General features: G+C 42.8%; 2 protein-coding genes across 3 annotated transcripts in view; one reads left to right on the forward strand and one right to left on the reverse strand.

The window, feature by feature from the left end:
* Positions 1-332: 332 nt before the first annotated feature.
* Positions 333-15,643, reverse strand: rhoj (ras homolog family member J). The gene is made up of 5 exons (XM_077016901.1): positions 14,858-15,643; positions 7,581-7,639; positions 4,458-4,622; positions 3,894-3,989; positions 333-3,771 (listed from the first exon to the last, which is right to left on the reverse strand). The coding sequence occupies exons 1-5, from the start codon at positions 15,069-15,071 to the stop codon at positions 3,625-3,627; spliced, it is 681 nt and encodes a 226-aa protein (XP_076873016.1). The 5' UTR covers positions 15,072-15,643; the 3' UTR covers positions 333-3,624.
* A 677-nt stretch (positions 15,644-16,320) lies between these two features.
* kcnh5a (potassium voltage-gated channel, subfamily H (eag-related), member 5a) overlaps positions 16,321-27,972 on the forward strand; it is a 65,997-nt gene continuing 54,345 nt past the window's right edge. Inside the window, exons 1-4 of one of the 2 annotated variants that reach the window (XM_077016902.1) lie at positions 16,321-16,599; positions 23,186-23,200; positions 23,937-24,060; positions 27,567-27,673. In XM_077016902.1, the coding sequence (XP_076873017.1) occupies positions 16,527-16,599; positions 23,186-23,200; positions 23,937-24,060; positions 27,567-27,673 (319 nt within the window). In that variant the 5' untranslated portion in view covers positions 16,321-16,526. The remainder of the gene's footprint in view (positions 16,600-23,185; positions 23,201-23,936; positions 24,061-27,566; positions 27,674-27,972) is intronic. The other variant, XM_077016903.1, reaches the window with a different exon arrangement.

Raw genomic sequence — 27,972 nt, forward strand, 5'->3', positions numbered from 1 at the left:
ATATCCGACCAAGTAATGGAACTGCACAAGAGACATCTTACAACAGTTCCGACCTTAAATGGCTCTTAAATCTTTTTTCGACCTGTTTCTGGGACCTGGGTTGGTTTTCTGATTATTCGTGCAGGTTTATTGAGGTTAACGTAATTTAAGTCACAAATGACACTAATGAACAAGACGTAGCCTACTGTCCAGACAGCAGGTATCTGATCTGTTCAGTTGGCCATGAGGATGTCGAAATAATCACTTTGCTACCAATTTATTTAGTTAACGTTTATAACGTCTGGGTTTTCTACAAATTCAGAGGAAAATCTTTAGTTTTCAAAAAAGGAAGTTTATTTTAATGGCGGTCCTTTAACACGTAGCAGTAAGTGGACACTAATGTTTAACTATATTTCCACAGGTTAAACACTATTTGTGGGATGTTGGAGACATTGGTGGTGCGTAAACTGCTCTGGAATATAAACTAACATAGTCAGCTAAAATGGTGGCGCATAGCGGAAGGTTTATAAAGAAAAGTCATTAGTTGTAATTAGTTATCGGAGGTACTTGGTTACAGACATAAAAGGCGAAGTTAGTAACGTTCGCAGAATGTAATGTCGAAGATCTCTTAATAAAAGTTTTAATTAAAAAGATATGCATAAAGTTTGTTCGCAAGCTTTAATCCCAAGAGATCTATATACAAACCATTATATATTTGGCTAAGAAAGCGGTCATAGATTACAAACCAACACATGGAATGACAAATGAACGATATTACATAGAAAAAAACAAACAAACAAAAAACTTTTCCACGTTGGGTTCAAGTTACTGCCGATGTTGTACCGAATTCAGCATCTCGTTGTCGCCGATAGCGGAAGCCCCACTGACTTTAGTTTAGCAAACCCCACTGACCTTAGTTATGTACCAATCAGACCCACATTTCACATAAGAGTGATGTACATCGATGATTTACAGAGTAGAAGTACGTGTCACGGTGACTTTATAGCAGTTTATTTTAACTATACTGAGGAATGTGCCTAATGCCTTATGTTCCATTCAACACTGAGTATTTCTTTAATCATCTTGAAAATCTAATAAAGATATTGATAAATAAAAAAAAACACTGAGTATTTTATTTCTATTTCTTCTTTTTATATTTATTTCAGTTTTTAATCTATACTGAATGTATAAATAAGGGGCATGTCCATTTTATGGCAAAACAAACTGGCAACTTGCATCTATAGGCCTATGGCTGAAATGAGGCTATATATCTAGAAGACTTTTGAGCTAGGATTGACAGAATGAAAGTTACAGTGGGGTGCCTATTACAGCAGACCATGTGCCAAGAAATAAACCCCCTCTTAACCCCGGGATCTTTGGTCTACCTGAGCAGGGGGTGCACCTCGTGGCGGGGGTGCTGAATTCGGCTCAACGCCCATGACCAGTGCTACCACTGGTGGTTTTGGTACGATCACAGTCGCATAGGATTAACCAAGGCACAGTGTCGTAAGACAAGTGAAGAAACTAATTCTATGCTACATCAAAGGCATATGATTTTGAGCTATCGCTCCCTCTTCGGACACAGGTCTGCCTCCTCACTCGTGTGGAAGGTGGCTAGCACCCTGCAGGCTCTGGAGGAAGTCCCCTGAGGTCATATCACAAGGCAACCAGTGTTTTCATACAGGCAAAGAGCTACAGTGGAAAGAATTTCAGTACCAGGACAGCTGTGCATTCAGGACTTTCTTTGAGAATAGTTTTTTTGTTCATTCTAATTTCATACACTTAAGGAAATTGGGTGCAGTTACCTAAACTTCTCTACTGTTGCATTTTCAATGAATTAGATGTTGTCTCGCTGATTTTAGCCCTGAAGCTTATGATAGTTTACAGAATATTTAATTGATATAATATTGGTCTAATGCAATCACTTAAATGTATATTCTGTCCTAAGAGAACTGTGTAAATTTGTAATTACATTATCGTCGGGCACTGACAAGAAATTTATCTCGACATTCACAGTAGCATTTGTCATGCTGCACCTCGTGAGTGAGCACACAGAAGTTACATGGAATTCACAAAGATCACATTTTATAGAGAGGAAATGCATCAGAACTTAGAGCCAGGCTACTTAAGGTCTCTGGACTGACATCAGGGCTTGAGAGCTCAGTTTGTTGTGTTCATTAATGAAATGAGGAGGTCAAAGAAATGGAAAAACAATGCAAAAATACTTCTCATGGAGACTGATGAACAGGCTGAATGGTTATGAACAGAACCTTTCGTAGCGTTTTGCTTTGTTCTGAACCAGAATTTCACTAAAATGTAAATTAATGGCAAAATGCACTCAGACCATCTGCTACATGCCCTGAGATTTTGCACAGCATTGCCTCCGAAATCATGGATAATGTCTGAAATTGAAATTGACTTTTGTGGAGAGAGAAGCTGTTGAGTTTGTGGTAAGGCTGATGTAAAATATATATATTTTCAGCACAGTTTGTGCTCACTTAATTCCAGCGAATCCGTAGCAGGGAATTAAGGCACATGAAAACAGGCTTTGTAGTTCACATTTAACTAGTGTAATTCTGTATCAGAAGAACGGGGGATTTAAGGCTGTAAAACATCACAGTGAAAAAGGAAGCATTTTTGCTGCCTCATAATCCTGCAACAAATTTGACATGTTCAAGTCTTCGTCTGTTGCAGAATGCGTGGTTCACATTCGTAAGAGTGCACTCCTGTATCCTGTGGCTGTAAGTGTTATTTAAACTGATCATTTTAAATAGTCCACTTAAACACTGAATTGTGTTAAGTAGGTTCCCCTTTGATTCTCCATGTCTTTACTTCTCTCAGATCTGTACCTGCTTGTTCTGTATTGATACAGCCAGCCTCCTGAGAACTTCCCTTATTAACTATCTCAGACCACTAAGGCATTGACTGTGGAAAGAGCACACTATTGATCTGAGGTGATGGCAAGAAAGACGACGGAATGGATTTTGAACATTTTTCGTGGGCCTTGAGAAAGTATGTAATGCATGGGGCCGAGAATTCAATAGCCCACAGTTGAAAACAAGATGTTTTGTTGGACTGGCGACTGGGTAGGACTCCCTGTGTCAATTCGACGAACTGCATCCCTGTTATAAAACAGGAAGGCAAATTGTCTTTGGCATGAAACTAAGAGGTGAACGGCAGTATAAATAGCGTGCTGGCACTTTTGGGAGAATAAGGCACTTTTGTAGAAAGCCTAGGATAGTCATCTGAGAGACTGCTGGTGTTTTCCTGAAAACAGAAGGGAAACCCTATTGCACACTGTGCATCTGAAGTGTACGCAGAGCAGATTTGTGCATTCATCTGGAGGCCTGTCATGAAAGAAGCAACCTTCCTTGTTTACATGAATGTGTGTCTGTTTTCATGAGCCCTAGAAATACACTGAATATGCAAGATCACCACTCAAGTGTCACAAGACTTCAGGCCAGGAGGGAGGAGGTGATTTGCATGATTTTAAGCTAAAAGCAGTTACTTCTTCAGCCAATCGCCATACAGGCTCACAACAGGACAGGCAATGAATGGGAGGTGTTTAAAGGGCGTGGCTTGTCAGGATGACAGAGATGTGGAGGTGTGGTCTTCACAGTAGGATGTGTCTCATGGCTTCTGTGCTCATACAATAATGCAGCAACTTCTGCATGGTGCACAGGTCTTCTTTGCCTTCTTGGGACTGAAGATTGTCAGGATGGCCTCGTCAAACACCGTCTTTAGTCCCTTCTGGGTTAGCGCTGAACACTCGAGGTAGCACTGCGCTCCAATCTACACACACACACACACATACACACACGACATGGACAATGAAGCCAAGTTTAAACAGCTTGCACATCTTACTTTCAGTAGTTTAGTAAGAATATGTTCAGTAGATCTCATGATGTCCACACCAGTCTGGCTAGCTTCAGGCCTTGCTCATAAGTCAGTGGCTTCTCCTTCATTTGGAGCAGGCGGGCTAATGTTTTTGGATCATCTCGCAAGTCAATCTGCACAAGACAAGAGCCCAACATAAGAACATAACAATTGCCCGCTTTAAAATAAAAATGTTCCACCATCTCACACTGTCGTAATTGCCACTGTATCACTGTTGCTGCACATCAGCGGATCGGTCATCTCTGACGATAAACAATGACTCATTCTAAGTTTTTGTTTGCAGGATGATTTTTGAGAGCTTCTTCTGTGATTTTTTTTGGATAACATTTCCTCCACATAATGTTACTTTTCTTCTGCTTCATAACGGTAAATAGATTCTGTGGCATATGTGGCATTTCCACAGGCAAGAATTTTAGAATAACAAAGATCCAGATCCACAACTAAATGATTCTATCCATAAAAGAAGCTCAGAAGAGCGTTGGCTCATTGACTGGACCGTCTATGATTCAACAGTCACTGCAGTATTTGTTCTGAGTCTTCTGTTCTTTCTCCCCAGCAGAAGCCTGATTGGCGGTGCTCACCTGTGTGCCTATCAGGATGTACGGCACTTTAGGCATACAGGACTTGAGTTCAGGCACCCACTCCTCCTGGACGTTGTGGTAGGAAGCAGGGTTCACCACGGAGAAGCAGATGAGAAACACGTCCGTGTTGGGGTAGGAGAGGGGCCGCAGCTGGTTGTAGTCTTCCTGTATCACGAGACAGCATGAGGGTGATGTGGAAGATCACTAATGAAGCTGCTTTCGTTAATTAAGCACTGTTTTGTGTTCTTCACATCTGCTGTTGAAGGCTTGAGAAGGAAAACATTGCAGTGGTTGTGGATAGAATAACATGCAAGTGCATCATGTATCGACTCTGAAACGACTAATGTGATGTCTGAGTGTATCTTAGAACATTGTAAAAAACAAAAAGAAATTTACATATATCTTATAATTTATTGTTTGTCTTGGGCTTCCAAATTGAGGCTATAAAAATGAGTGAACATTTGGAAATGTTGAAATTTTGAAATATCTTTGGGATATTAGAACAGTATGAAACTATTTATAGGTGTTTTTTCAAGACATAAAATATCGCATATTACACCAAGTAACACATTACTGCAATAACATTAAAACATTACTGCAATAAAACAAAATCAACAGAGTAACATGAACATGTGTGTGCACGTGTGTGTGTGTGTGTGTGTGTTACATTCTGTATCCTCACAGGTATCTAGGCCTACCCTACCTACAATAGTGCCCTCTTGACTAGCAAAAAATTTTACTGACTGAAACACAATTAAACAGACGTCCTCAACATAACTGACCCTGTGTGGCTTCACTAGATTAGTGACACAAGTGAAAAGCAGCTATAGTCAAAATATGAAGCATGAAAGAATCTGTCACAGTGACACCATCAGTTTAAACAAATACTGCCCAGATGAAAACATTAAACAGATGCCCTCGGGTGTAAGACTTTTGCATAGTACTGAATATTTGTAATTGCATTTAAAAAATGTGTGTTTTGCATTATGTCAATGTTTTTTCTCTGTGCAGCGCTGAAATAATGCCAACCTCCTGTCAGATGCCAGATGTTCCACTGCTCAGGTGTAATCATCAGGCAAGTGATCGATATCAAACCAGACCCCAACATGCTGTGGACGTGTCACGGGATTAGTGAATTGCTTACAGTGGCAGGCAGGGAACTGCGTGACATTCATTTATGCAGTGCAGCATGGGGAATAAATCAGCCTGCCTCGGTTTTAAAACCCACAGCAGCCCTACGCTAGTCCAGAGGCTGACCGACTGCACCCTGTGTTCAGGATCTGCTCGAGCATTGCCTAATGAACCGTGAGTCTGCTCTGTGGTAGGGTTTGGTTTTTATCACTGAATACTGCAACTGTTGAGATCAAGTTGTGCCCTATAAACAACAGTTTCCAATTTAAAGACTTTAGGAAGTGTTTTGGATTGGAAATGGCCTGGGTCGCATTGTTTAATGCATACATCTGGCCCATGTAAACTAGGGATGCACCGAAATGAAAATTCCTAGCCGAAACCGAAAACCGAAAATGAGGAAACCAAGGCCGAAAGCCGAAAACCGAAACACCGAAATACATTATGCCAATTATTAGTAACATTGGATTTATGGCTAACCTCACTAAAATCAAGGCATTGCTATTCAAAGAATAAATCAACTACAAAATTTGATTTGAAAATATTTATTTAGCACTGACATTACAGTAATGCATATTATAAAATAAAATTAGTGGTGGGCCGTTAACGGCGATACCGCTGACAACGGCCGACCACTAATTAAATTAAACTCGCTTGCAGACCGTTTTTATCTGAGAGGATAAATATATGTATTTTATACGAGTTAAATTTAATTATAACTGACTGGCCTGAAAGATAAATATAAATTCTCTCATAAAAACGTGACGTGAGTTTCAACAATATTAAACAGCTCAGGTAAACACACTTCTGAGAAATGTCGTCTGCTCGGCAAAACATAACGGGGCTCAATGTGCTCTATTAGCCTACGAAATCCCTACGACAGAGAACGGCTGATCGTCTAAGGCAACGAGTTCCATAATTTTTGGTGTAATGTCCTTTGCCTCGGCGCCATCACTGGAAAACTTTTTTGCTAGCTTTATCCAAATAAGCGCGTGCAGGTGGCGATTTTTGCTTGCGTCATCACAGCACATTGTTTCGGCCGTGTTGTTTCGGTGATGAAAGTATTTCGGCCGAAAACCGAAAATGCAAATTTAAGCCATTTCGGCCGAAAATTTTCGGTGGCCGAATTTTCGGTGCATCCCTAATGTAAACGGTTACTACACATTTCTGTAGATCAAAATGGACCATTTAAACTCCAGATACTGCTGTGATTGTGATGATCCTTCAAATAGGGGGCTATTCTTGATGACTTTAGTTTAATATTGTACCTAATGTTCAGAACCAGACAGACAGGCAGACTTTGCCATTGGAGAAGGTTTTATAGTCTACAGAGCAACGTCTTGGCTCAGTTATCAGGCACAGCTAGTTTTCAGCTACAGCAGAAGAGAAGAGAATAATAATATGGTCCCAGTTTGAGCTTGACTGTTAGAAATGCACTCGAGTAATCTTTATGAACTCACGTGCACATCCAGCCAGTAGCCATAGTTCTTGCATTGGGTCTCCTCTTGTATTGTGAGCCAGTAGCACGTTAAAACTATGAGGTCAGCAACCACGCAGTGGCCCCAGTCAACAGCACCTGATGACTCTTTCCCTTTCGTATTGATATAAGTTACTGTCTCAAAATGCCTTTTCCCTATTGTAATGCATCAAATGCAGGTTAATTACATTGTAGATACTGAATTTTACACATACAACCATTTATTCAACCATTAAATCAGTAGATGTTTGTTGATAATTGGCACCAGCCCAGAGTGGGTTTGGTTGTGTCTTCTGTATGAAAATCTTTCAGGTTTAGTAGCAGTTCTGCAAAACAACTGGCATGGCAATGTTACCCTCTTCTCATGTGTGAAAACACTGCAGACTCTTTCATTGAATTAAGTAGACACAGAGATTCCTGGCTGTGGGAAGAATTTATACTTCGTGATTGTACAATGAGGCTGCACAGGACAGCATGTGATTAGTATGACAGAACTGTTTAGTGCTGCGTTGACGTACCTGTCCAGCAGTGTCGTACAATCCCAGCAAGTGCTGTCTGCCAGATACTGTTACATTTACTGCAAAATAAGAAGTTAGAGAAGATTTAAATTAAAACCTCTTGAGGCAAGCTGGGTCTTTTTATATTGCTGTGATCTTGGCCGTCTGAAGTCTGTACTTGTTGATATTAACTTTAGTCAGCTGGGAGACAGAGGTGGGGGGAGGGGTTTGGTGCGGAGCGGCTGTCGACAGCAGGGGGTGGCAAGCTTTGATAGAGGGATGAGGAAGAGATATGTGTGTGTGTGTGTGTGTGTGTGTGTGTGTGGGTGTGTGGGTGTTCACGCACAACCTACATCCTGTGTTGTGTGTGATGAGACGGAGAAGACGGCTGTGTTGACACAGCTAGGAGGAAGAGAGCCAGACAAAATGTGTGTGTGTTTTTTTCTGCCGTCATCCCAATAATCAACCAAGTGTGTGTAAGCTGACCATTTCCTGGACTTTTTGACTGCATACAATAGTGGCCAGAGCACAAAACGACCTTCTCTTTCCCCCCCGTCCGACTGCTCTACGTAGCGGCCGCGCTGGGATGGTTTAAACATTGATGAAGGTCAGTACTGAGCTGCAGGACGGCAGGTTGAACAGTTGCTCCCTGTTTTGTGATGATCTGAAAGATGCGCCAGCGAGAGACAGCAGAACGAGACCCCGGTGGCCCCGTCGTTATAACGTGCTTTACTGTCTCACTCGCCAGCACAGTGTTGGCTGTGAAAAACCATAGATGTAATTAAGCATTGCCTACAAGGCTGCGGGACACTCTGCAAATTTAAATCAAACGTTCAATCACGCCTCACACTCCTTGGGGTAACCGCTGAGCGTCCTGCACGACGTAGAAAAGACAGAGAACTGGGATGGAGTTTGGTCTGTAATGACCCAGGGTGCACCGCGTGAAGCCGCGATGGAGCGGAGTGATCCCCTCCCGGGGTTGGAGGAGGGCTGCAGGACAGTGGGTGTGGGGGCTGGAGCAGGGCGGGGCGGGGGCGGGGCCTCCATTAGACGTGCTCCTCTCCAAGACGTCCCTCCAGAGCCCAGGAAGAGCCAGAATGTCTGTTGCAGCACATCAGCTGCTCTTGACAGGCCCTTTTACGAGCTGCACTCCCCTCTCCTCCTGGGGCTTGGCTAAATAAGGAGTCTGCAGTGCAAACATGCACCCTCTGTCCTCCCCTCCTGTGTCTCTCCCCTCCCCCCTTTCCAACTGCTCTCCTCACATTTTTCCTCACCTGTTGGCAAGAGGACCCACACAGTGGGAGGAGAACAACAACAAAAAACAAACAAAACAGAGGGGGAGAGGGAGAGGAGATATCACCGCTAGCCGGGGGGAGGTGTGCGTGTGTGTGAGGGCGTGGCTCGTGGTGGAGGAGAGGGGGGGAGGCGTGGTGTTGCCGCTGTCTTAGGCCCTCAGCTGTTCCATCCGGTCAGCTGCCTCCCCTCGTGGGGGCCAGAACCCTTCTTTGTCTTTCCACACTCCCCAGCCCGAAGACAGAGATGGGATGTTGTTGTTGCAGTCGCTCCACCCCCATCCCTGTCCCTGCTCCCCCGTTGTGCAGTGTCATTCGGGGTGTGGAGAAGCCCCCGGGGTTCCACATTCTCCTCAGTCCTTCAGCCTTTGTGTACAGTGTGTAACACGAGAATGCTTAACTAACCCGTCATGACTCCTTCAGCTGGCCCAGCCCTAAGCGCAGCGACAAATAATATCTGTGGAAATGTTAAAGAATGAAATTCCCTGGCGTATCAGTTCCCTGGGCAGCATTAACCAGTGCAATGTGTAGAATTCAAATATTGACCCCTGATTACAGCAATGTCCACACACTGCTAGGAAGTCTAGTCATTCCTGCTCTATAGACAGACCAAACAGTCACCACATAAGCATCACTGGTATTCAGCAGACATGCAGTATGTGTGTGTGGGTGCATGGAGGGAGAAATATTTGTTGTACTTGTGCTACTGTGCTATTACTCTTTTATAACTGTACTGAAAAACCCATCCCATTTGACCACTTCCATGAGAGAGCTGAATTGAATCAGAATATGCTAATGCCAGTAGGTCTATTCTTCAAATATCGTGCTTGGCATTCTTAGCAATTTCTGAGGTAACAGCCTGGATACCACAGTGACTCTCCAAAAGTGAAAGTAATGCCTCTGAATTTTAGCCTCATGTAGTCTTAATGTGCTACCCTGTCTTTGCCAGCATATATAATCACAGAGTATGTGCTTTGTAGAGGTTTTGTTTTTGCATATGATAAAAAATGTTATTAATACATTTTAAAAAAAAATTTTTTGCATACAATACAGCCAGCAGAGTCTTGGGATGCCCAGTACAGTAACACTAGAGCTTTGGCTTAGCTGAGGTGCTTCTACTCTGTGTGCTACTACAACTGATTCAACCAGCCAGATCCCCAGATCAACTCAGAGCCCAGACATTACTAATTATGCATATGAATCAAATCACGTATTCGGAGCCCTACTCAGAGGCTAATGGGAGGCTGCTCTTGATTGGCCCAGCACTGCCTTTGTTTACTAAACACGTCTGATGAATGTGAACAAGGGACTGCAGCACTAAACGCTGTGGGATGTTTTCAGAATTAGAAATGGATGATGGGAAATTTGTGCCAAGCAGAAGTGGTGTTTCGGTACATATGCTATGTTGGATGACCCATGCACAACAAGACCGCATGTACCTACACAGTAGGTGTGATTACATGAGTGATTAGATGTGACTGTAGTCTCATTTACACTTTAAATTGTCCTCGCTTGGTCCGGAGTGGTTATATGTGACATCTGTGTAGGTTTGTTTATATATATGGATCCCCCGCTACTATTAGAGCCGATTATTTAGTCATCTCGCATGTTTAAATATCTGCACAAATAAAGTATTATGTGTAGACTCTTGTTAAAACTCTGAAGCCCACCATTGCAGACGAGGTAGCTGCATCTGTGCACATGAAGTTTGTCTACAATGCCACAGTTACCTGGTGCTCTGTTTACATCACTCCTCCCACTAGTTTAGACAACATTGCTAGATACACCGTTGCTGGGATTTGCCCAATGAGAGCAATTACCACAAACAGAATGACAACAGTGACAGAGTCACTGTTATACAGAAACCCTTTAGAGGTGTGTAATGATACAGTGAGACCATGTCCTGCTGCAGACACTGTTTACTACACCTCCACTCTTCTGGCTGCATGCCCATTAGTCATGGTGGTCTGTAGCACTCAAAGACGAGCTGTGGTACTGGTGTCACCCAGCCCAGGATGAACTGTATTTCATAAAAAAGTAGGAAGAACTGCCTCTGAGGTCCTCATATCGAACTTTGATTTATACTTTGAGTTTGACTTGAAGCTCTTCTTCGCTCGACGTAGAGCTAGGTGACCTGGTGAGATGACCTTCTGGATGAGTCTTGTCCTCACTGTAGAACTGAGCATTGGCAGCAGTCCAGGTCTCAAAGAGTATGGCTTTTAGTAACGTCAGAGGTTGCTACAAGCCATGCTCTTGTATTGCTCGTAGGTTGCTGTAGTAACGTCAGAGCCGCCGCGGGGCTTCTCCTCAGGGACTGACGCTGCAGGGCCGCAGGGCTTCCTTTAGCCCACGTGACAGCATTTAAATGGACCTCTTCAGCTAAGATGGATATTTTAATTAGAATTTTAATATTCGCCTCCCCCGGTGCCCTGCGGAGAGACCCGCCGCTCGATGAGGCAATATCAGTGGTAGATTATGCGATTTGCGGCAGGAGTCTGAAGGGAGGCGCGTGAGACAATGACTCATCTCAACAGCATTAGCAGACTCTGTGGTGCAGACTGGGAATGTGATCTGTTTGTTTGGGACGAGGGAATTTTGATCCGAAGGGATATGTGAGCGGAAAACGCTGCCTCTGGCGGGGGCGGAGCTTTAAGCTTCTTTTGCAGTTGGTGACATGAGCGCGGAGACCCAGGGGTGCCGTCATGGACGTTTATGGACTGGTAATGACGCTGCAAGATTAAGCACTCTTGAACAAATGAAAAAAAAAACAAAAAAAAAAAACAAAGCCACTATAGATAAAGTTACTCACAGGTTTACCCTCAAGTGAATCCTAAAATGGGGCTCACTGACATTTCCAAATTGATGCTAATTAAATAGACAGTTTGAGGTTATTTAAATCAGCAGGATGCTATATGTTGAAGAATGTTGTCTGTTGCAGTTCTTGTAGTTACTGTTCTACCGCAATAAACAACAAATGACCATTTTCATTTTAACACTAATACAGCTCTAGTGAAACAGTGGGGGCCATTCACCAACGTACAATGAAAGCTCTGTGCTCTTTTGCCTAGACATGAAGGCACTGTGTGACAATTCACCCATTTCATTATGATGCTGGGTCAAGACCCTCTCCATGTGGAGAGACTTGTGGGGCCAAACCCAAACGGGTTTGTCCTGTGTTTTCACTTGGTCTTGGTGTGGAAGCTGGAAAAATGTTCCTTCGTTTCTCTTTCTTTTCTCTTAACTCACACGCCCCCTGCCACGTTGTCCCTTTTGCAAACTGCTGTTTCATCTCCATGTCTGTAAATGTCACTGCTAGGGTCTGCACCTTGTTGCATACATAAACACGGTCATACTTGTTTTCACTAGTAGCAGATCCAAGCACATCACATGATTTACTATTGTGTGACATCACAACAGCAAAATACATGAGCTAACTTGAATGATGTCTTTCATAAATTTGGGTTCTGGTGCATGTCCGTTAATGAGGTTTTAGGAGCCCAGAACCTTTTTAAAATGGAGTCGATAAACGTTTGTGGTGAGGTCACATGTGTTTGCCAGTACAGTGTAAAGGAACCAATTTGAAGACTGTCATGGTGAATCCATTTGTAAGTATGTTCATATCTCTCTCTCCCTACAGGCATGCAGAAGAACCAGTGATCATAATCCCTCCTACAGTGCAAGGTTATGACACTTTACAAAACAAAACATTGTTTCCATAAATATAATTCCATGTGTGTTGCATTTGCATTCCAGCGAGAACTAGATAAATCAGCTGGTCCTCTTTACTTATTTTGGCTGAAGGTGTTTTTCAAACCAAATATCATTTCTCTGTGTCCATGGCTATAGAAACACGATCTAGACATAACAAGTAGGTGTAATATTTCAGAATGTCCAAGTCACCTTTGAATTACTGTGCTACTTAGCTGGATCGTTAATCATTCCAAACATGTTGACCTGTCTAATAGGCTTTGTGCACTACATGTGCTGTGACTATAAGGTTATGAGCAAGATCTTTGGAGTTTGCCAACTCACCTGTATAAATGATGACAGCAGAAAAAGAAAATCAGTCTTGTAGATGAATTCTGTTTGCATTATTACAGGTTATTCAGCTAATTAGTTTATATCTTAAATCTCCTTTATTATTCAAATTGTTTCAGTTCTCAAAGTTTGAGAAATCTTTGTATCACATGGAGCATAATTCATTTGTCAGGGTAATATTGTTATTATTATATTATTTGTCATTTATATTAAAACACATGTGGCAGGAAAATCTACTTAAGGACATTTTAAGACATCACAAGGTATTCTCACCTTGCATGAGAGGGAGCTGTGGACCTATGGTTCTCCTCTAAGTTGGAGTGGCCCATCACCATGTCTGCAAGTCTAATGTAACAGTGCATGATGAATGACTTGATAATTAACCAATGAGATGGTTGATCTCTCCCTTGCCTGGGCAACTGAAAAAAGGAACATGTGTTTAGCTGGAAGGCTGCAGGTGTTTTCTGGGGCCAGAAAATCACAGGTACTAAGGCCCTTCCTGTGACCATCAAAGCTTTTTTCATGGCCAAGGCACATGGCTGCATGTTAATTCAAAGCGGCTGCACTATTGCCCTCTACCACTCTAGACTTCAGGAAGCCTTTGAACTCAGTAGTGCATGTTACAAAAAATAAATATCCATTTGAAACAACAGTTTAAGCTTTGGTATCAGAAATGAAAGACGATCCGGTTCCTTGCCTAAATTGAGATTGTTAAGAATGAATGATGCTGGCTGTTGTCATGCTTGTTAATTCAAAAACAACTATTTGACCTCAGACTAATCATAACAGTACACCTTTTATCTGGCGTGCCAGGTTGATTGGGTTGGGCAATGAGCTATAGCATTTGTTTGAGGGTGAGATTATAGAGAGACGTCCATACTTTGTTTTGTCAATGTTCTGCTTTGTAAAGTAAACTTTGAAAACCTGAAGTCTGATCAAATGAAGATCCATTTTTCCAAATGTCACTATAGAGAAGCCACCAGGAAAGAGAAAAACCTGAAGCACTGAATAACCTTGACACACAAGCAATAGCTTACCAGCCTCCCAAGAAATATGATTAGCTTTAACAGTCAAGGAAAAGGAGAGATCGGCTGAGCATGCAACCTGCCTGTGTCCGAGAACCGTGGCTTATAATGTATCATACTCATAACAAGTTTCTCCATTGCTGCAAAGAACAGACAAACATGTGAATCCACTTTTCTTTGTTTTTAAATTAGGGTGTTTTAAAAGGCTCCTCGTGTTTTTGGTACAAATTTTCTGTCTCTGTTTTACTTTTTTTTCATGTTTCTTTAGAGAGGATGTCAGAGCTGACCTCAACTCAACTGTGTAATTAGGAACTGACCCCGGAGGATTCTAGAAACGTTCATGTGATATCGTACAGTGGGGTATTTCCCCTCCAGCTGAAACTAAAGCTCTGTGCTTTTGTATGTGATATTTTTTTCCAGATTGGCTATAGTATCTGACTGGAGCTCATTTGCCACTGTTGACCTGTTAAAATATTGTTGTTAATATTACATTCTCAGTATAATAATATAAAATGAAATGTCATGTGATGTAAAGCACATTAAAATCTACAGGCACTACAACAGTATATCAATGGGCTTTTCTGGTGGGTCGCTTATGTGACCGTACAAATTACTATATATATTGTATGTTAGCCAAATGATAAAAACAGCAGTTAAGTGTTTTTTTCCCTAGACTAGTTCCTGCCGGGCCACAGTCCCCGGTCTGGAAGTAAGACACCTCCTCGTTTAGACGGCTATTCTTGGGACCCTGTCGCGGTTGTGGTGGTAGTGTGGGGGGAAGAGAGAGAGAGTGTGTGTGAGAGAGAGAGTGTGAAAGAAAGAAAGAAAGAAAGAAAAAGATAGCACGAGAGGTGGATACAGTAAAATACAGTACTCGGAAGGAGACATGTCCCGATTTGTGCTTATTTAACAGAGTGATCATATCAAGACATAATGGTCCCACCTGCGTAGTGATCGAACACTGTTGGTACATATTCCTCAGGGAAAGCATCATTTGCGTAACTCATCAGTAAACACGTCTTCCCGACGGCACCATCGCCGACCACAACACATTTCAACATCTTTTTCTGTGGTGTACCGAAAGGTTCGCCGCTACCGTTTCCATCCTCAACCATGGCCGTTGCCTTCTGCCTACTCCTGGAACTACGCGCAGGCATCGTAGTCGGTACACAACACACGAAAAACTTTTATCCAATTTCGTTTGGGATTTTTTTCCCCACGAGAAGTTGAGGGCTGTTTGCCCTTAGTTTAAACAAACACCGGGAAATGTTCCTCACGCGTCGTAACGAAACACTAATCCGTCAAGTCGGAGACCGTCACTTCCAAAACTATCCGGCGCAACGGGCTGCGGATTCACATAAACTTTGAATCACCCCGTTAACTTTCATCCCATCATCGTACGGTCTCCTAGTCCGACAGTGGAAATGTTGTGGGAAGCGTGTTGGTCCTCAGCGTCTCCCGTCACTACCTCTGTCAGCCTTCACCATTATACTGTACGCGGCTTCACACCGCTGGTGTCAGGAAATCATGGGTTTCCTGGCGAGCTCCATATTAGGCAGGAGTGGGCTGGGAACAACGGGGCTCTATCCACACACTCCCCCACACACTCCCCCAGCTACACACCAGAGAGGCGGTGATCCACCACCCACAGCAGGAGACCCGAACCCTCCAGGCGCCGAGACGAACCATTCGAGAAGCGACGACTCCTATTTCTCGGTTTCATTCATGCAGCCCTTTGCTATAAATATAGTTTCTTACTTTATCACGGGTTTTGTTGTCGACTTCCTCATTTCATTTGCAAGTTGTTGGGCAAAATATTCTATTCCCTCAAAGTTTTTTTCGCCCCCTGTTGGTTTGCAAACAGGTTTCTTGTGATGACGCTAAATCATTTTGGTGTGTTTTAATAAATGCTAAAACAGAAATATAGGCTGTACGTTTCCGCATTTCGCCAACAAAGCGGTTGAAATCATTATGAATTAATAAAGTGGAATAATGAACACTGATGGAGTGACAGTAATCAATACTCATGCGCTAGCTTTCCAGAGTTAATTAGGTATGTAGATATTCATTTAATTAATTTAGAAATTAATTTAGATATACCTTCAAAAAAAAAAACATTTCATTTTGTGTCAAATATAAATATTTCCCTGGAAGTAAAACTAATTGAATAAAGGCATTCCCGCTGGTTCGTGCATGTATTGCGCATAAAGAATAAAATGTAGTTTCATGGGCAAAAAACGTTTAATTTTACGAAACACCTGTTCCGTATTTTGCAACAGAATCTTATATACTGACGTCCAATTCCTGTAACGTTTCCCATGTCTGGAATTCCTGTGCGACACTTTCCATCTGTTGCGCTACCGTCTCCATCGCGTTGGCGAGTCCAGTAGGGTTCCTGGGGTCCAGCGCACGAGTGCGCATGCGCATCCTCATAGTGGAGCGCGGAGCTTGCGGTGCTGGCAGAGCTCCGTGGATCAGAGGACCTCGACTGGCCAGGCAAGCGTTACCATGTTCTTCTCCATCCCACCTATAGATACCCATCCAGCTTCCTTCACTTCCACCATCAGCTTCAGGAAAGTCTGCGAGTCTGACCGACGCTTCTCGACCGCAGAATGCACGGGGGAAGGAGAGGGCTGGTGGCACCGCAGAACACTTTTTTGGAAAATATTGTCCGCCGCTCAAGTGGTAAGCACGTCGCTTCCCCCCCTCCCCCCCAGATCGTAGTGTTTGACAAGGCGATGTATTTGATAAGTTATTGATCCGGAGCCACGCGCTTCATCCTGATGATGAGGTCATACTAAGACACTCTTTTTCTTGTTGTGCATAATCATGATTAGGTTAGAAACGGTCACATGTGGTTTTTTTAAACGTTGTTTTAAGTGTCGAGTCGTTTTCAGGTGCTAGTTTACGGGAATCTATAATGAAATGAATTAGGAAAATAAGTGTTTTTTTTGTAGTTCATCATTTTCACCGTATACAATTTTGAATTTATAACGGATACTGGAAAGTAGTGACAAACTTTTTGGCTTGGATTGGTGCACGCGCTAATCTGCATGCTGACCCAAGTTGCCGCTCTGAAAGAATAACGGATAGACTACTACCTTTTATTGGCTGTGCATGCCACATTCATTTACTCCATCTTTTTAAGTTGTTTATTTGTATGTGTATTGAAGATTTGACCACTGCAGTTGCTTTTAAACTTAAATTTGTATAAAAACTAGTGAACACTGCATTATCTAAACGATTTCACGTTACGCATCATACATTACAGAGTGCGCTGCTTTGCCAATGAAAATATGATAATGTTGTTTTTCGCATATCTGCACTAATTATTCAGCAAATCCGGTTGTTTTTAAAAGATTACCTTTGGTTTGTTGAGCTTCACGGGTTTTTCGTTAATTATCATGCTATCTCATTAATATTACATTTGAGGCTATTAAAGAAAATGTTTCAAATAGGCTAATTCCACATTTATAATTATTGTTATTATTAATCTTAATAGTATTATTATTAACGCGTGCATAACGATGACAGTTGGACTATTCTGTTCAAGGGAAACCTGTCGGGGACTATGTTTTCGGCATTTCCTGTACACAAAACAAATTATGTGCGTATCTTCTTTTCGCTTTTGTTCTTATTTAAAGTCAGATCGAAATTAATTTTGGCAGTAACCTGCGATTCATCCAGCGTAACCAATGTTCGACGCTTTGCGCTGGATTTTGCGCTGCAGAGGACCGATTTGTAAGGGGAAAATGGCAACTGTGGCACGTTAGAGTCGTTAATTTAATCCTGTCGTGCTTGAGTTTCTTACTTTGTTATGGGTATGCGTAGCTCGCGTGCGCTTCCATGGAGCTTCTTACCAGTAGATGTCACACTCGTTTTCAGCAATACAAGTGCTTGTTCTTTTTTTTTTTATAAAAAGCGCTTTGTTCTATTTAGACTGTATACTTTTTATTCTCTCTCTCTCTCTCTCTCTCTCTCTCTCTCTCTCTCTCTCTCTCTAACACACACACACACACACACACACACACACACACACGCACACACACACACACACACACACACACACACACACACACACACACAACACTCATCAAGTCACATCCAGGTTCATCCAGGCTCTTTTTCTTGTTGTTTGTGGTCAGCACAGTGTGTATACTTACACCACCATCCTCTCTGGACAGTTCTGTATTAAGAATAGCCCCCCATACTTAATTGCTCCAAAAGCTGCAAGCGTTTATTAAATGGACGTTGTTCACTAGCCATGCAGAGCTGTGGACAGTGTGATGAGCTTGTTCTCTGGGTTCCTCACCCTCTCTCTCCATTCTGCTCATTCACTTCTTCAGTGAGGGCTTGTAAGAAAACAAATGGTCTAAGGAGGAAATGACATTTCCTCTTCAGCAGGTGGTCCCTGACCCATGCTGCTTCTGGCCCACCACACAGAATCTTCCTAATGCACACACACACACACACACACACACACACACACACACACACACACACACACACACACACACACACACGTATGTTCCCTGTGTCATGATGAGTCAAATGGGGGAAGGGAAGTCTTCTGTGCTACTGCTCCCCTCCTGGGGTGCCAGTTCACCCCCTTCATCACTGACCAGTCTCTGAGCACAGGATTGCAGCTGATGGAATATCGTCAGGGTGGTGTCCCAACGTCAACACCACGGTGTCGATAGTGGCACGGTTGGAGCTGTTCTACCGCTTCACGTTTGTTAGGCACAGCAGCATTGCAAGGGAGTTTACCTGATGGTGCCACTGACGGTGTCACTGATGGTGTCACTGACAGTGGTCCACATCTCAAAAATATCCAGTCAGCAGCCATGAATAACTCACCATTATTGAAAGGGTAGATGACGGCTGATGCAAATCGAGCATGGCAACAGAAGGGCTATAAAATAAAGTTTTTTTAAAGTCCGTTCTTAGATTAAATTCTTCACTCAGTAGCCACCATTCTTTAAGGCGTGTCATGCAGGACTGTGCTTACACTGTATCTGCTGGAACTGGTTGGGTAAGACATGGATTAAGCAAAGTCATGTGATGTAATGAGATTCCCACTGGAGAATTCATAGTTAACTAAATAAGTGTATTGAGTAGATTGTATTTTGCCTCTTGTCTCCTAGATACAGGTGTTGACACTGTACAACGTAAGTTGTGAAAGTTAACCATTAATTTAGTTGGTATAAAATTCAACTAATTAAAACGTGCCTATTGCGACTGGTTTGACGTGGGACTGGGAACAGCTAATTAGTGTTTTTAGGAATTTGGAGAAGTAATGTGACAAGCTGGTTACTGTAGGAGATAATGAAACCCTGGACATGTTCCTTCTGGGCACTGACTACTTTTTTGGTCTTTGAAATACTTAAACACCTTTTTATCAGCTTAAACTGCATATGTCAAATTATGCCTGCAACAATTTTACACTACTCAAAATTATTACAGTTACAATTCATTTGAGGCAGAGCTGTAATTTAATGAATTTCACACCCTTAAAGAAATTCACAGCATTCTAAAATATTATTGCAGTTATTAATTACTTATTTATTTAAGTATTAAATGTATCTTTACAGTGCCATATTGTTCTTAGCTAGGAGTCTGGCATCTAGCATATTCCCTTCTACATTTGGAAACGTTGGCGTGGTGGTTGCTGTGGGTGTTATTATGGCTTTGTTTGCATGTCCCCTTATTTAGTCTCTACTAAAAAGAGCTTCCATTACTCCTTTGTGGAGGCATTGTGCAACGTGTTTTTTGTGCTTCTGGGAGAGAAGAGTCACACAGCTGGAAGATAACAAACGTTCACTCAATGAGGCCTTTTTACCATCCCATCACCTACTTTACCTAGTGCTGGGAGCAGGGCCTCTTTTGGGGCCCATTTGCTTATGTAAAGAGAGTAATGTCTATGGTGGATCTCACTGCAGAAGGCAGAGGGCAAATACAGACTTGAGTTCTGATGGACAGCACACACCAGGGGTTCTTATTCTCTGGGCAAGTAAAATAACCCCCAAGATATTGATATTTAGTGCTTTAGGGTTTAAGGTTATGATGTCAGACAGACTGTCTGTATGTGGAACAGAGATGATGGTTACCTGTATGCTGCACAGGTTTGGAAATCTAACATGAGTTCACTGACACAGTGAACTGACACAGTGAAATAGGAGTTGTAAACCCTCGACTTATTATGTATATGTCCTCAATTTTTGTTTGTCTTTTTCATTGTCTCTCATTCTCTCAGTATTTCTCTCTTCAACCCTCTCTATCTCTTGTGTGTGTCCCTGTCTGTATGTGTGGTTGCTCTGTCTCTCTTTCGCTTTCTCTCTATTTCTCTCTCTCTTTCTCTCTCTCTGTCTCACTCGCTCTCTCACTCTCTCTTTCTCTCACTCTCGCGCTCTCTCTCTCTCTCCCCCTCCCCGTGCCTCCCATGTTGGTCAGTTATGTGTGACTTAGACAGTGTTAGGCGTTCTGCTGTAGGATGGCTGTCCGGAGCATGCCCTTCTATACGGCACAGTGCTTGAGACACAGACAATGGGAGAGAGGGACAGAACAAGCCAAGGATGGATGAAACGTGACGGATAGATGCTCACAGACAGATTCAAGGGTCTGAGAGAGAGAGAGAGAGAGAGAGAGAGACAGAGAGAGAGAGAGACAGAGAGAGAGAGAACAAACGGCCTTTACCAGAGCGTGAGAGAGAGAGCGCAGGAAGACAGGAAATACACAGAGACCAGAGCTGGAATGAAGAACGCTCACGCATCCATCATAGAGCACAAGAGTTGTACAGTCACGGGGACAAATGATGCGCTATAGAAGAGACGTGTTGTGTGCTAATAGGAAAGCAAGACAATCGAAGACAAGAAAGACAAAGGACAATAATGCTGAAAGAAGACGGCGTGCAAACTGGGAAAGTGTGAATCTTTACCTACAGGCTGCCACCTCTTGTTCGTCCTGAATACTTTCCAGACTTCCTGCGAGCTCCATGCACGCTACAGTTCAATATTCGGTGGCAAACAGGGAAGAAATGATGATGCTTAATCACAAAGTGCACGCGTGGCCCTTCCTGTAATTACGGGTTTATTTTGTTTGATAGCATCTGTGTCTTTCTCCCCTCTCCCTCGCAGACGGCCCCGTCCCACTGAGGATGGGACAGCAGATTCAGTGTGTGCTCTTTCAGGGAGCCTGCTGCACGATACCGGGAAATGTCCCCGTGGCGGTGGGAGACTCTCTGAGGATCTCCCTTCCAGTCACTTTTGCAAATTCTTCACAGTTTATACCACACTTAAATAATGAACCTCGCCCATAACTGTGTGGAAGGAGGCAGATGTCTGACTACCCATGGGGCATTGCTGCGGCAGATATATAGCTCTTGATAAAGCAGGCTTGATGTTAATAACAACTGATTAATGCCTCATTTTAAACATCTAGAAGTGGAGCTGGTCAGAACAGGACAATAGAGGATTATAGACAGTATCACAGTAACACTTTGGTTAAGGATTTGAATTTGCTCTGGAAATCCTTGGTAATCGTTCTGAACTCCTATGTCCCTTTCTATTTATGTATGTATCCGTTTATTTAGAGGTAAAGGTACAGTTTCACAAAGTTGATTGTGATTATGCTATTTAACACTTAAGTTGAAGTACATTAGAAATGCTGAAGTAGAGATTCATGATCCACCTCATGAATGTGATGGAGCTCGAGAGCTGAAGGGTTGAGGGATGATGTTTGCAAAGAATCATTAGGGTTTTCCATTGCAGACCATGGTAGAGATGCTCTGGAAATTGAAGTGGTTACAGCTGATTCACCAACCCTCTCCGCATCTGTCTGCCAAAGCCTTAATGAAGGAGATTGGCATCGACTTTTTCCTAATGCGCACAGTCACACAGACCACTTGTCTCGAACAAGTCAAATGCTGACACAGAGAAAGCACGGCTGTGTAATTGCAGATGGGGAAATAGAGAGGCGAGGAGGAGCACACACAGTTGGCATTTGGTTTTTTATTTATCACCTTTGTCTTATTAAGTTCACAGGTGTCTCCTTTGGTGAATGTTTACATATGTTTCCGGTAAACAGTCTGTAGTGGGATCGCTACAGGACACCCCTGTCGGACGCCCGCGTGGAGCTGGTGTGGGGCGTGCCATCTCCAATCGTGGTCCATGTGCCTTCTATTCACCGCTGGCCCGATAAGCTTCTGCCAGGGTCCTGTGTGTAGACACAAAGCTCTGGCAGCAGGCTCTGTGTGTGTGTCTCGCATGTCCTGTCGAACCAGCTCGCAATCCCTGCACATAGTAAAGGCTTGTTTTAAACAGGCATCATCTGGCATGGGAAGACCCTAAAGAATAAAGAACAGAGTGATTAAATACAGACAGAGGTGTAGATGTATAAGACCAATAAGACCAAGCATTTTAGTTATGTAAGAAAATGGCAGTAAATCATCAGGGCGTTTTTAGAGAGGCAGCCGAACATTAAACATGTGCACAGACAGTCCTGTGCTAGATGTGTTCAGATGCAGTGGTCAGGAAATCCAACTGTACGGTCTGTGTTGTGCAGTTCTCAACACTTATTTTTGGTTCACACTCATTAGTTCCAACAGCATTTTAGAAGCACAATGTGTGTTGTTCTCATCGTGCTTCTAAAATGCTATTTGAACTTGTCAGTGTGGTGGTCTGCAGACTGGACCATCGCCAGTTGTGAGCTGGTTACACTCCTGCGTTAGACACAGCTATGCTCATTCCAGTTCAGCTGTCCTGGCTCTTTGCTGGGTTGTTTTTTTTTCCGCCTGGCTGTGGCTTCATTAGTCAGAGTGGACTGTCTTTTCAGAGACAGAAGTATATCATCAGTGACAGGAAGTCCCACCGTTGTCTCGGCACTGAGCATGGCTCTGCGTGCAGGATGCTGGTCGCCCGGATCATCGGGGAGGGCCCCTTCCTGCTGTCCCCCGCCGGGTGATGTTTGGGTGGGCAGATTTCTGTAATGAACCCCTGCATGTGTCCCTGGAGGGCCCATCACTCCACTTTATCCCTTTGAGCTCATTTTGTCCTCAGCCAGACCTCCAGAGACGCAGGGTGGAGGAGGGTGGAGAGAACATTCAGCTGTTTCTTCAAGCGAGGGAAGAAGCAGCCACCTCCTCTAATGGCTGTGTGGAGCGTCCAGGTGGCCCGGGCCGTTTAAGCCTCCGTGCTTTCTCTCGTTCCACTAACTCTCACTCTGCTCTCTCTCTCTCCATTCCTCCCTCCCGATGACTCCTGAGCACGGCGAGCAGACACATGCGGACGAGGTGCGTTAAGGCTGTTTTCACGCCAGACGAAGCCGTTACAAACGGTGCCCTTTTTTTATCTCTGCTGCTGCGATGTCCTCGTTTGCTTTCATGTGCGTGTGAGGTGGCTGGGAACAATTCAGTCATCATGCCAAAAAAAAAAAAAAACAATTAAGTAAACGTCCAGGTTGTGCATTAATTCACAATAAGTTTATTTATCTGAAGTGTTCTTTAAAGTGGGTCATAGTGAAAGTGTTTTCATCACAAGGCCATTTTCACACCCCTTGAATTTAGGATTTGAAATAATAGCCCATTGTTTGACGGGTTACATGTGTGTATGTGTGTATTTGTGTGCACATGCATGCTGGGCTTTTATTTTTCCTTGTGATGAACATTTGTGTACTTGTGTATCACAACAGTGGGTCACAGTAAGAGTTTGTACATTTAAACACTATAGAAATAAGAGTGAACAATTTAGTCCACATCACAGCTTGATCTCATTATTCTCTTGGGTAATTCTTCTTTTGCTAGGTTATGCGAAGGGGTTTTTTTTTGGATTCCAATAACCTTTCTTTTGGCAGGTATTCAGGTTGCAGCGCACATTTTGTAAAGTTCATTATCTTTTCCTGTCTTTGTTGAAATGTTGCTTTTTTTGTCTTTGGATCATGGCTGTGAACAGGTGTGTATTATCAGACTGTTCCAGTGTATCTGCTGTGTATCATTTTACAAGACACATTCTTGTTCACTTTTTCTGCAGAGACCAGTTTCCTCTTGGGTAATGCCCAGATTGTGGAGTGGCCTATAGTTTACAGTAATGACGCGTTCTGTAAGTTGTCTGGCTACCACAGGGCTGAGGTTATGCAGAAGAGCAGCACCTGCAGGTAAGTGCATCCTGTCACTGTCTTATTGCTCTGCAAATTAACCAAAACCAGAAGTAGTTAGATAAAAGCATACACACAACAATCCATATTTGTTTTGGTCATTCAGACTTGCTCAGAAGTAATTCATTGCATGTGAACTACTTGTTTTTTTTGTTTGCTTGTTACGTTTTTGAAGTTAAAGCTGATGACTTAAAAGAACAATTTTAAGGAACACGGAGAATATCACTCCAGGTCATGAGTTCCACAGAGCCATGTCAGCTCTGTACCACTTCACCGTAGGACTGAGTGGAGCAGATCCGATTGACTGCACACTTCACGCATGATAGAAGAAGCCACTACAATCTGCCTTATCACATTTGGTTAGAAGAAAAATGCATGTTTTCCATATGAACCACATTCCCTTAAATGGCACAGTGCATTTTTAGTGCAGTGATGCTCCTTGTCGAAATGATATTTTCATCAGAAAAACGTATTATGCTGTCTGGATGGTAAATTGTTGGTGAACCTGCAGCATCAAAAATTGTGCAGTGCAAGGTCAGACTTTGCTACCACGGAAGCGGGGGTGTTCACAGACAGCTCCACCACACCCGCCCGGCCAGTGCGACTGCATCTCCACTTGCTAATTAGCAGATCTAATTATCAGTTCTTTACATTGACCCAGATCATTTCAGGCTCACCGTGTCTGGAGTCGTCCACTCGCCTACGGCGGTCTCTTTTCTTCTCAGCTACACACTTCCACATGAATGACCCCGCTGCTCCCTAATACACATCTCCACCCACCTTGTTATTGCCCAGTAGGGCAAGTAAGACCAGTAGGACCGACGTGTGGAGATGGAAACCCCACCCACTGAAAGCGTTAGCCTTCTTAGCGGTGGAAGTTGCAGAGACTTCGCCAGCTGAAGCCATAAAAGGCCTGAAGATCTGACACTGTATCCTGCTAAGGCACCCACCAGTTCCACCCGCTCAAAGCAGTCATTACGCCTGCTCTTAACCCAATATAATGGGAAGAGAAGAAACAAACACCGCAGCTGTGAGGAGTTGGGGGGGGATTTGGTTTGTGCCAAACAGTGCACTAAATGGTTCCCATGAGCCTTGCGGGCGTTTCTTGTAAGCCACCGAGTGCCGATCATAATCATACTAACCGACACCCACCTGGCAGAGCTTGGTTCAGAACCATCTGTGATTCTATAACAGATCATATATACAGTACAGTCCACAAATAAATGGACTGATGCTTTTTTGGTTGCATGATTTAGTTCTGCACTCCAGCATATTACTTATGAATAAGATACTGAATATCAGCTTTACTTCAACTATGCTTACATATAAAGAAAGCCGTATATGCAGATGAGATACAGACTAACCTCTGGCACAATGAAAGATCAAGGAAAATGCTTAAAACACACTTTGGTCTGTGAGACACAGGAGGGCAGGGCTGGTGGTGAAGCTACCTCACCTCTCCTTATCAACACAGCTTCGGGATGAATTCTGTGGTGTATGGAAGCTTCTTTGTCTCAGATCCAGCAAGCTCTGTCAGAACATGACACTTCTCAAAGCAGCAGGACAATGAGGAGCCCAGCAGGGAACATAATAGTAAAGAGCCTATGAATGTTCTCTGTTCTTTAAGAAGCCGTTGTGATAAAAATGAGTGGCATAATTTTCCTCTTCTCAAAAGTGCAGTTAATATCAAATTTTGATTCTTCTAGCATAGCACTCAAGCTACGATGCCAATTTTGCTAAATAGTAAGAGAAGCTCACATCCACCACTCAGTACTATACCGTACAAACTGCATGCTGACATCACCCAACACCCTTAAACCTTTAGGAGTCTTGGGCTGTTTTGGCTGTTTTTGAATACTTTGGATTTTGCCTTTGTACCACTTTAAATAATGTTTACTCTACCAGTGTTTGGTGTCTTTGTAGCACAACATCATTTATATAACCTGATGTAGATGGGTTATTTTTTCACTTACACTTTTTTACTTCATTTTTTAATGAAAAAAAAACCATAAAAACACATCTTCAGTGAAGCATTTTAAAGACTGTAATATGTAAATGTAAAATTGAGATCAAATTAAACTATATGCAACTGTCTCATTGTTTATGGTTTCTACTTGGCTTAGCAGTTTTGCTAATTGGTGGGTATTGGCTATTGATGGGCATTAGCTATGTTAGCTGAATTTGCTGCGTTGGCTCTCATAGCCTTGAATGGCTATTGAAGTGCAAAATTAAAGAAGCAGTATTGTAAACAGCATCATTTACACATAGTAAACACTAGACATAATAAACACTAGACCTGGCTCATCTATTAGCTTTGAGGAAAAGGGCAAATGCATAAATTTAGTTTTCTGCTGACTAGCCTGTCTGCTGTCACAGACTATAGTCACAAATACTGTATACTGTATTAATTCCTGCAGTTACTTATTATGTCTTAAAAGTACAAGAATAAAGCGCAATGTAATTCCTATATGGTTTAGTCAAATTAGATGTAAATATACACAAGTTAAAATGAACAGCTTTAATGTCATAGTTATGCCTGAGAGGCTCTTCTACTATCATACTATGATGGTATATATATTTTTTATTATAGAGCCAGAACACACATACGGTCACTGTCCAACTTGTATACCATACTACCTAGTACCACAGTACCGTGGTACATAGTACCAAGTATGTGAAGTATACCATAACAGGAAAGGTCTGAAATGAAACACCTATAGACAGTATGGTCGTTTGTGGTGTACAGTTTAATCTATGTTTTTAATCTGGTAATCGGGTACATGCTTTGAACCCTATATTGTCAGGATTTTGTTGTAGTGCATCCTTGATGTCATTATTTTTTATTATTAGTTTTATTAGTTGAAACTATGCAGTTACTTTTATATATTTTTCATATTGCACACACACAGGCACAGGTTACATCGCAGTCACCTACATGATGAATGTGAACATTTTGCTGGTCATATTTTAAGTACCTGCGTGAAGATGTTTGATTTGTTCACTACTGTTCCACATTGATTTTTTTAGGAGTTCCTAGGCCTAAAAGGTTTTAGTTCAGAATCTGCTTTGACCATGTCATTTAGTCCAAGACTGAGTTTAATCTGTGTCTGGAGAACAGGCACACCAAGTGGCACTACACGCAATAAGAGTGAGATCAGCTCTCTAAGATGTGGAGCTGACTCTGTGTTTACCCAGCAGCCCAAGCACAGGAACCCACAGCCAACATCATTACCCACCCCATCCCACACCACTCCACTCAACACACACACACACACACACACACACACACACACACACACACACACACACACACACACAGAATTAATTGATACTGACAGACGAGTTTGTTTAGTGGATGTTTATGCCGCACAGGTGTGTGCACTCAACTCTCTCTCTCTCTCTCCCTCCCTTTCTCCCTCCCTCTCTTTCATTCCGCCCCCCTCTCCTCCCTCCACTCTTCCTCAATCCCTCCTCACTCTCATTCTTTTTGCTCGCCACCCCGGCAGTTTCATGTACGGCGAACTGACAGACAAGAAGACAATAGAAAAAGTCAGACAGACCTTTGATAACTATGAGTCCAATTGCTTTGAAGTGCTTCTTTATAAGAAGAACAGTGAGTATCACAGGCTGGGGCTGGGGGCTATCATTGGGTCTTTAAGGCTGTTCTGTGGACCTATATCAAGGGAAGAACATCCAGGAACTCTTCTGACACTCTTATCCTTGCTAATGTGTTCACATCTTCTGGAACATTTCAGATAGTTGCACTTCAGCTATTTCTAGAAGACATTTCTACATTATGAGTTTAATCTAAGTGATTCAGGTTTATTGGTACCGAATACAGAATGAACCATATAATGAACACAGTGAACAGTATAAAGAAGAGTCTGGTGTGTTAGGTTCAAAGTGCAACAT

This window comes from Brachyhypopomus gauderio, chromosome 9 (assembly GCF_052324685.1).
Source record: "Brachyhypopomus gauderio isolate BG-103 chromosome 9, BGAUD_0.2, whole genome shotgun sequence".
In the NCBI taxonomy this organism is placed as follows: domain Eukaryota; kingdom Metazoa; phylum Chordata; class Actinopteri; order Gymnotiformes; family Hypopomidae; genus Brachyhypopomus; species Brachyhypopomus gauderio.